Genomic DNA, 9,653 nt, shown 5'->3' with positions numbered 1-9,653 from the left:
TTACTTTTGGTAGTTGGTTTCTCCCGGACTATTTGCCCCCATTTGTAGAGAAAGAGTGTTGAAAAGGGATAAAAAAGGGGAGGAAATAATGGGAAAGTTCAAGCTAAAACTTTATACTTTATACTATTATTGGCGATTTAATTTTTTGCCTAGGAACCAAACGATCAAAGCCTTTGGCCGGAGAACCCATTGGTGGCTGCTTCATTTGGATCTTAATGAAGGGATAACATTAGCAACGCACGTGTTTTTCTTCTCAAGTACGTCATCTTCCGAAAGCCTTTGCTGCAATTCTTTTCCAATTGCCATGAAACTTGAAGTAAACCGTGATTTGTTATATTTTCAAGCCCGTGCACACACACACAGCGAACCCAAAATCCGTATTCAGGGTTCATTTGGAACCCGTCATATATGAAATCACACATACAAACACGTTAGAATGTATATGAAATTTACATGATCTCATGGATAAAAGTAAAAGAGAGAGAAAAAGAATGCACTAGTCTGTTATTGCTATTTGGTTTCCAACTTGGCAAAGCGAGATGTAAAGTAGGATTCCATCCTGTTCCAAAGTGAGAAGCTGGATCCCATAAATCGCACAATCACAGATTTGTTTGATCCTTGCCTCACGAATTCCAAGTCCTTGGCAATGCTACTCTGAATATTTTCAGATTGCATGTCATCTAGCAAGGGTAATGCAGCTGCACCCTGAGACTCCAGGCTTTTGATCCATCCACGTAGCAAATAATTTACCACCTGTATTAACCAAAATGGCAAAACATAACAAGCGCTGAGATTCCATTTGCTCTTTCCAACAACCAAGTATCAATCACCACCTTATTACCTATGGACTACCGCTGAAAGAAAAGAATGCTACAAGATTCTATTATCAGGGATTAGATGTGAAAAGCAGGCGGTGAACCAGTGACAACATACCTCAGGAACTTCGTCATGAGGGCAATGCCCTGCTGGGCTGATCTCATAGTACGGAGCTTCAGGAACATGCTTTTTCACCTCAAGACCCCACACAGGCTTCACCCAGGGGTCTTCTTTTCCATACATGAGACATATAGGCACGCCGTTCATATCACACCTAAAAGTAACAAGATACTCAAAGCTCATCATGTGAAGCTGATAGCTATCTTTTCGACATAGAATGCACATGATTTCTCCATACAAGAGTTCAAAGCTACTCATATCACATACCTTGATAAAGCCTCCCTGAAGGAAAGCTGTGCTTGAGGAGCAAACATGATTGAAGCAAATGATGCAGCAGCAGCAGGATGCTGTGTTGTCTCAAGAATACAATGAAACACGTTGTCAACATTTAAAGAATGATCCGCATATACCTGTCTAAGTACATCTGCTATACATTCAGGGTCACTTATCCTTTGCCAGCTGAAATCAAAAAGTGGGAGAAGAAGCCCAGTAAGAGCAATAAGAGATTTGAAGTAAGTAGAGTGCAGCAACTTGCTTCTAGACTGGAGTACTAAAAGATATCAAATACAACCTTTCTGAGACTCCCATAAATTTTCTCTCAAAATGAAGGAAACAACTGCAAAATAACTTCACCTCTTTTCCAAGTGAAAACGTCAATAACATAACCAAACCAGGATCTTCCACTTTAGGGAAGTTATACTTCTGTGCTTATCTAAACTTATATACAATCGAACTCTATACAAGTATTATAAAATCTTAGGAACATGGTTTGGGTTTGGGGGAGGGGGTGGGGGTGGGGAGCTCCATTTATGGGGTTTAAAATGAACTTGCTAGGTTTAAACTCTGATGGAATATGGTGGTTACATGATGAGAGCTCCATATAATCTAATACCAAAGAATAAGGAACTTACACAAATTCCGTCAGCTTTCTGATACTTTCTGGTAGAGGAAATGTTCCAGACCATGAAAATATCCTTGCTAGTCTAGGAGATTTTATTGGATTAGGTAGAAATCCCCAAAAAGGAGTTGCATTAAGTAGTGTAACACCCTTCACTAATTGAGGATTACGTGCTGCAAAGTATAGAGCAACAAATCCTCCTAGTGAGTTCCCTACGAGGTAAACTGGTTCACCTATGACCTGTGAGAGAGAAGCTAAGGTCAATATTGCAGCTTTTATTTTATATCAATGCATTCGTTTATTTGAACCAGAAAGTTACTTGATTACTAAATCAAAATCCTAAAGCCACTTTAGCTAGAATGCGAGAATTTATCCCTAGACTAGTCTTTTTGTTTAAGGTGAGATGTTCAAGTGCCATTGCAGATTGCTCACAATCTCAGATATAAATACGAGGATGTGGATCTCTTCCTGCAACTAACGTGCTCCTGGATTAATAGTATTTTTCACAACCATCAATCAGTTCTCTTGAAAGTGAGAAAGTAGAAAAAGACTTGAAAGGTCATGCAATGCAATAATTAGCACACTCACAAACTAAAACAGCCTTACGATAAAACGAGATTTTTGTAAACATGAATTGAAGGACGACTTCCCCTTAAACTGGTGTAACCTTGAGAAAATGCACAAACAAAAAGGCATGGCAATAAGCAAATGTAGCATGAAGTCTCAAATGCACCAGTACTATGATCTAAATAAAGATGCATGCAACAAAGATATATGATCTGTATGCTTGACAAGCTATGCGTTACAAAAGAAGAGCGGGTTAAAGTTACAATGCAAGTCTATAGTACCTCTTCTACGAAATAGAGAACTTGATCCCGCCATAAGTCCATAGAGTAAACCAGATCAGTAGCCCATGGTTCAGTTTTATCCCCAAATCCCCACACAAGATCCTCCTCCTTGGAGGAGGATGTGGGATTCTCAGTAGGCAATGACATGCCTTGCCCAAGAAAATCAATTGCCCATACCCGATAATCACGACCCAAATCCTTGAGCTGCTTTTCATAATGAAAAGAACCAACACCAAAACCAGGAAGAAAGAGTAACGGCGGAGAATTCACATTTTGAGAACCGGATATCTCATAATGCACATTAAATTTAGGTTTCCACTCCCAGAAGCAACTACTGATTGGAGCACCACATTCACCATTGGACTCATCAGGCAGCCCTGGAATCAAAACCATGGTTACTGAATCCCCAGTTCCTGACATGCTTCCAACTTCATCTTCACTACCAATCACGTAACCATTAGAATCCCCACTGAACCCTTCAACAGGCTTGGATGGCCTTGTAACTTTCCCATTCAGCAAAGAGTGATCTTTATTAGATAATGCCCGTGACTCAGTTCTGTAATGAACCTTGCTACACAAAATTCTTCGTTTTCTACACAAAGGGATTTTTACTTGCTGTCTACTTGATCTTTTCTTTACTAATAATCTCCTGTTTAAATGACAGCATGGAGGGGAATGCAGCGAGACTACTTCCATGCTTAGAAAATTTGCTCTCTGATTATCAGCAAAAGGAAACATCTTAGCAAAAGCTTCACTTTACCTACAGTTTAATTACAAATAAAGAAGAAAAAGCAGATAAAGAAACTTTCTAGCTAGAGCCTGTTTACTAAATTGATTGATCGTTTCAATCAAGGATTTGCAACAAATTATTTCATCAATGAAAAACCATAATAATAGCAATAATCCAAAACTGTCTAGCAGTCTATTTTTCTTTTTCAAGTACGAGCTAAATTCATGCAAGAAATGAATAGAGCCATAAACTATGGAAGAAAATTGATGAATCAGCAAAAACACAAGATTGGTTTATAATAAAAAATGGAAGTGGGGGATATTTTTACCTTCAATTCTTAAATACAAAGTGTCATTGAGGTTTGCAGTGTTCTTTGGTTGAAAGTATTTGGGCGAATTCAGGAGATTCCAGCACAATCTTTAGAGAAGAAGAGAAAGTTTGTTGCTTCAAAGCTTCGTCTTCTTATAAAATGCCAACAATATACAAAAAATAAAAGAAAAGCTACGAATACTGCAACTACACTTTCACCGCTCGTTCATGAGAAATTTAACATGGAATTGGCTGCTAAAGAGACACCTCTTTAGTTGTAGTAAAAAGATGATACTATCGGCCGCAGAGCAACCTACCCGGAAGAGATAATTATCCATACGCAAACAGCACTGACCAAACTACAAACCAAAGTGCCTACCATTAAAATATCAATCATGTTTTCAACACAGTGTTTTTGTTTGGTCTTGGGTTCTTTTGTCTTCACTCTTAAGCTGTCGGTAATGAATTAATGATGCATGCCACTGCCACATCTTACACATTTAACAACAATTTTTTCTAATAAAAGAAAACCAAGTATTTATTTATAACCCAAGTTTTACCAGGACCTACATATATATATACACACATATGAGGGGGTGGGAAATTAAAGAAAGGGATATATCAGGGTTTCCTATTCAAACAGCTAGGGAGTACAAGAGCAAGAAACAAAAGAAAGAAATCAGAAATGTTTAGTTTCATCTTTGGTATGAACTATTAAATGCAAAAGAAATAATGTATGAAGTATCCACCATTGAAACTTTGTGAAGCATGAATTCTCATTTTCATATAATCAGCAGCAAAAGGAAGAAGATAATGGGTAGTGAGTGGAGTGTCATTCCATCATATGATTTTTGATCAAAAACCATCAACCGACTTTCTGTGATTCACGAAAGCTGGTACCCCCTTATTTCCAAAAACATCCTTGGTGGAGTTGGAGGTGAACTTCTTTGATCCAGATGATACAGGATGAGATTGCTGCACTACCAAAACTGAGGCTGGAGTTTCCAAATTCATTGAAATTAATGTCTCGCCCATAACTCCCAATTCAGGGAATTCACTCCAGGTTGATAGCCCTGCTGTCAATTGGGATGTGCTACCATGTCCTCTTCCTACTACGTATAAATCGAAATCGTAGAACTCACTACTTATGGCCGATACAATCTGGTCTCCACTATTAACCTGTATTTCAACGTAAGCTATAGATTGATCATGCATTGTCTTGAACCTGAACTGGTTTATGTAATCATCATCAAGCTGCTTCTGCGTCTCTCTCTCAAACATAGCTGTGAAAATATCTGGCTCCTCCTCATTGTCTCCTGAGTTCTCCATAAACTCCGAACCATCTTTTCCTGGTACGAATCGGATTACGGAAAGCGTTACGCTTGGAGTGCCTGCCATTCTCCACGCATAAGCTAATGCTTCACGATCATCAGTTCCCTCAACGAACAACATGGCAATTCGACATTCATGCTGCGTGCCTTTTTGTGATTCCGCGAAACTCGATAGACCACGATCCACAAGCAAACCGATGGAACAGGGTGAAGTGGCCAACAAATTTTGGTTCACTAGCTTGTGCTGAACATTTTCTTCCGTCCATCCACCAACTGGATCGGATCGCCTGTGAAATGGGATCAGAATGATATTGGCGATCTTGTCTAGTGCAAAATGGTTGACATCCTCGTGCATGGTGGCGTAAGGGGACACTGCTGTTAGTGGCTTAACAGTGGCCCCATGGTTGTTGTCCTCAAAGGATTCGAAGGCACTCACTATTTGCTCCGCCTCAGCTTTTTCTCGGCTGCAAGTTTGTCCCGTATCAGCCGTCTTATCCTTATCATGGAAAATCAGCATTGCAGAAGCCCGCCCTGCCAGCTCAACCAAATGAACAGCAAACACTATAACCGGGGATTTTCTTGTAGCATTTGAAATCTCCAAGAGGGTAATCATGGCCGACAAATTTCTGGTGGAATGAACGCATGCAAGGATTCGAATTGGTGCTTCTGTTTTACATTTCTCTAAGTGCCTATCCATGTACTTTAAATGCCTTTCAGACTTGTGAGTGTAACTCACAATCGGGCCAACAATGGCGGTCATAAACGCTATGGCAACCACGATCCAAGAGAATGTTTGTTGGTCAAAACCCTGAAATAATATTTTATATATATATATAGAGAGAGAGAGAGAGATGGATCCTATAAGTAAACTAATGACTGTCTTAGATGATAAAAGAAAAAGAGGAAAAATTATAACCACCTTCATGTTTCGTCCTTCATTAAGAATAATGAGGGCAAGAACACCTTTGGTGTTCATGAGGACACCAAGGGCCAAGCCATCCCGCACAGGGCACTTCAAGTAGAGGCAAACAAGAAGAGCACTTATAATCTTGGCAGAGGAAGCCAGAAGTACAACTGCGATGACCAGTCCAACAGAATAGTCAGCAAAAATGTACTGGATATTGGTTCTGGTGCCGGTAATCAAGAATATAGGGGGCAGCAGAATCCCCACTACGAACTCTTCAACTTTGTCCATGATGGTCGTCCCTAGCTCTCCTCCGGGTATCATCAGTCCAAACATAAAAGCTCCAAAAATGGAATGCGCCCCACATAATTCTGTCACAAATCCAGACAGGAACACCAATGATAGAATGAAATATATGTGCTTATCCGAAGTTGTTGCTTCTTTGCTGGTTGCTGATATATATCTCAGTATCTTACGGATTAACGGACGCAACGAAAACCAGAAGATTGTCATGCCCACCAACACTGGGATCGCCACATACAACTCCTTTTCCCCATTGATTAAACTTACAGCTACCACCAGAAGACACCAACATGAGAGATCATTGACAACGGCTGCTGTCAAGGCAGTTTTACCAAGATCCGTATACATGAGCTTCAGGTCTGAAAGCATTCGAGCTAAGTCGGGAAAGCTTGTTAGGGTAAGGGCAATGGACCAGAAGTATGCCCCATCTCTGGTGCGCGTACGGTTTGTCGTTGCAGCGCCATGGAATGTAATCCCACTCCTGCAGCCAGGGGCAAAAGCATACCAGAAATGGCAACGCTCAAGGCCGTTTTTCCCATTTTTTGAATTGGGGTCAAGTCCATCTCCAGCCCCACGAGGAACATATAGAATGTTACCCCAAGGTTGGCCATTGTCTCCAGAAACATGCTCCCTTCAAAAGGAGTAAGATCATTAGCTACCCTGCCCGATATTCCCAGCGCACCTGGGCCTAGCAGAACCCCCGCCTACATGCATGCATGAACCAAGTAATTAGCTATTTCTTAATTTAATCACAAAACAAAATATCCAAAATATATACATATACATACAAGAAGCTGAGAAAGAAAGCGAGGTTGGCGAAGAGGCCTGAGGACGATCATAAAAACACGACCAATGGCTATGACCACACTTAATTGCAGCAAAAAGATGGGAAGCGTTTTCATCATGGGGTTCACGGATTGCCAGTAATTGTTCACAATAGGCTTGGTTTCATTATAACATATCGTAAATTCATTTCTCATGCCATAGATTATCTTATACTTTCCTTTGGTATAGAATTCTTGGCTATGGCTCATTTGGTTGCTTCTTCTCTCTATCCCTTCACCCCCAACAACCTATGACCTTTTTGCTTCAATTAATCTAATGCATACACCAACATTGGTGTCTATTTATTTTGTCTGGAAATTAGCAACTTCCAACTATGTTCTTCTCCTTGTTATTTTAAGTTGTTGCTATCCCTGAAACTCAACTTTTGTCTTAATTTATCCATTTGTTAGTGGCTTTCTTCCCTTTCAGTTCATCATCCAATTTTCGGCTTCCAGAACACCATCCCCGCTGCAACATGCTAATTTTAGACTACTTAATTTTTAATTTCTTATTTTAAAACATTTCTACGCTGTTTTTATATTTATTTTGTTTTCCTATTATATAGTTAATTTAAGTTAATAATAGGGGGCTAGAATTAAAATCAACTATTAATTTAAATAAAATTTTGGAAACATATATGAAATTATTTTTATCTATCCAATCTAATTTTTTACTACTCAATTTTAATATATTTATTGAATCCACCAAGGTTTCAATTTCAACCCATTCAATCGACTTATATCTCATTTTGCAAAAAAGAAAAGAAAAAGTATTCCTAAAGTTTGAAAAATGTCCATTTATCATTAAAATTTATTCACTTTATTTATTAATTGCTTTTTCCACTTGGACATGTGTCAGTGGGACAGAAGGTGTTGGCTTCCCCTTTGATTTCACTCGAAGAGATGTCTTGGTTGACTATCCATTTTGACTAGAGGAGCGACACCTTTTTGTTTTCAAGGCCATTCACTAGATAAGCATTCTCGACAAGCCCAACTGCTCCTAGATAATGAGATGAGCACTCGCTTTTGAGGCACCCGCTTTTAGGTATGAACACTCCTCAAGTGTGAACATGTTCTCAATTCAACAATGGGCTCATTTAGACATAACAACCTCGTACTAATTAAGTGCATAACAAAATGAGTCTCATAGTGCACGTCTTTCACGCTATGCATTATGACAACTTTCCTTATAATAACTTGCCATGTCATGCTAGAGGACAAGAGGACCTCTCCTATAAGTACCACTTCAATGATGAAGAAGGGATCAACTTTTCAACCCTAAATATGCTCTGAGCAAACCTTTTCTCTCTCAGTTAGCCTATCTTATTGTTCCTTTTCGACTCTTGGCCTCATTAGGTGAATTGACTTCCACAGAACCATCAATAACTTCTCGTTACCTCCTCCCTTGTTGTATTTAATATCAATAATTGATGCGGTGAATGATCTACTGTAATTTGATACATCAAATTAGGTTTTCTATTACACTAGATGAGCTTATTCTCAAGCAATTTAGGTGTCTTTTCTTTAATTTTGTTAATTTTTAGCTTTTGTTACTAATAAATGATTTTTGTTAGTTTTATGCCCTTTTGAGACCCAAATTAGCCAAATGGTGCCATGGGGGACCTAATGATGTGATTGAGTTGGTGTAAGAATTCGATAATGGCCGGAGCTCGAAATCTTCATTCAAAGTGGGTATCACGATATTGAGGCCATGAAAGTCGTGATACCCTTGAAAGTGCTGAAGCGAAGAAAATTGAGACCAACTCTAGTGATATCGCGACATTAAGGATGGGTATTGTGACATCGAGCCCCAAAGACCGCCTAGTTCGATATTGTCTTGGGTATCGCGACACTGAAGCCTGGGTGTCACAATACCACTGCCCGATGGGGAGAAAATTTACTACAGGGGTAGTTTTTTTCCAACACCAACACCAATCAAAATACGACGTCTAGGGGTATTTTGGTCAAAAATTTTATATTGTAATAAGATGTTAAAAGCCACTTTTGGATGAGGAACTAGGAGGCTGTTCACTTTTACTTTATTATCATCTTTTTTGCTTTCTGTTTAGCTTATTCTTCATTTCTAAGGTTTAGTTTTAAGTTTTTTCTGGTTATAATGTTAGTTTGTTAGTTTTCACTATAGCTTGGTTTTATTTGCATTTTAGTACTTCAACTCTCTTTGTATTTTCAGTTTAATCCTTAGTCATTAATGTAGCTCAACTCTATTTTCTTTTCTTTGATAAAAAATTGAACTTTAGTGTTGTTTTTAACCACCATTGTTACCACATTCATCTTCTTCAAGCAACAATTAAGAAAATTTTAAGATTTCTTTATGCTTATTTTAATGTATGATTTGAATGTTTATTGGGTTGTTTTTTGTATGGAAATGATGTTAGTAACTAAGTTTATGGTGGTTTGTTGATTGAAATGTTGCTTGGTTTATTTTTGGTACATGGACTAAATTGAATAAATTTCAAAACTTAGAATTGATGCCTTTAAGGGAACATATAGATAGGTGAGACCTAAATGAGATTCTATTGAGTGTCAATTTCTTTATCCCGAGTTAGTTT

At 38.7% G+C, this 9,653-nt stretch overlaps 2 protein-coding genes across 3 annotated transcripts; both read right to left on the bottom strand.

Annotated features, from left to right (window-relative positions):
• Nucleotides 1-378: 378 nt before the first annotated feature.
• Nucleotides 379-4,190, bottom strand: LOC107945593 (pheophytinase, chloroplastic). 2 transcript variants are annotated; one of them, XM_016879651.2, is made up of 6 exons: nt 3,741-4,190; nt 2,683-3,396; nt 1,848-2,074; nt 1,204-1,395; nt 934-1,090; nt 379-753 (listed from the first exon to the last, which is right to left on the bottom strand). In XM_016879651.2, the coding sequence occupies exons 2-6, from the start codon at nt 3,376-3,378 to the stop codon at nt 511-513; spliced, it is 1,515 nt and encodes a 504-aa protein (XP_016735140.1). In that variant the 5' UTR covers nt 3,379-3,396; nt 3,741-4,190; the 3' UTR covers nt 379-510. The 2 variants fall into 2 exon arrangements, with proteins under 2 accessions (XP_016735140.1, XP_040962583.1); XM_041106649.1 differs by having other exon boundaries at nt 2,683-3,442; nt 3,741-4,055.
• Nucleotides 4,191-4,241: 51 nt separating this feature from the next.
• On the bottom strand, nt 4,242-7,459 carry LOC107945592 (cation/H(+) antiporter 15). The gene is made up of 3 exons (XM_016879650.2): nt 7,048-7,459; nt 5,972-6,963; nt 4,242-5,860 (listed from the first exon to the last, which is right to left on the bottom strand). Exons 2-3 carry the CDS (start codon nt 6,626-6,628, stop codon nt 4,577-4,579), a joined length of 1,941 nt encoding a protein of 646 aa, XP_016735139.2. The 5' UTR covers nt 6,629-6,963; nt 7,048-7,459; the 3' UTR covers nt 4,242-4,576.
• Between the last annotated feature and the right edge of the window lie 2,194 nt (nt 7,460-9,653).

Source organism: Gossypium hirsutum, chromosome D12, assembly GCF_007990345.1.
Source record: "Gossypium hirsutum isolate 1008001.06 chromosome D12, Gossypium_hirsutum_v2.1, whole genome shotgun sequence".
Taxonomy (NCBI): domain Eukaryota; kingdom Viridiplantae; phylum Streptophyta; class Magnoliopsida; order Malvales; family Malvaceae; genus Gossypium; species Gossypium hirsutum.
This window is presented reverse-complemented; position numbering and strand designations above follow the sequence as displayed.

What these genes read in the sequence shown, in the direction of transcription:
- LOC107945593 (XM_041106649.1), bottom strand. Translation starts at nt 3,420, where the DNA reads ATGTTTCCTTTTGCTGATAATCAGAGAGCAAATTTTCTAAGCATGGAA. An exon ending in TTCAGGGAGGCTTTATCAAG is followed by an intron (nt 1,091 to 1,203) that starts GTATGTGATATG and finishes TGTTACTTTTAG; the next exon opens with GTGTGATATGAACGGCGTGC. An exon ending in CTCATGACGAAGTTCCTGAG is followed by an intron (nt 754 to 933) that starts GTATGTTGTCAC and finishes TGGTTAATACAG; the next exon opens with GTGGTAAATTATTTGCTACG.
- LOC107945592 (XM_016879650.2), bottom strand. Translation starts at nt 6,628, where the DNA reads ATGCTTTCAGACCTGAAGCTCATGTATACGGATCTTGGTAAAACTGCC. An exon ending in ATGAAGGACGAAACATGAAG is followed by an intron (nt 5,861 to 5,971) that starts GTGGTTATAATT and finishes ATATTATTTCAG; the next exon opens with GGTTTTGACCAACAAACATT.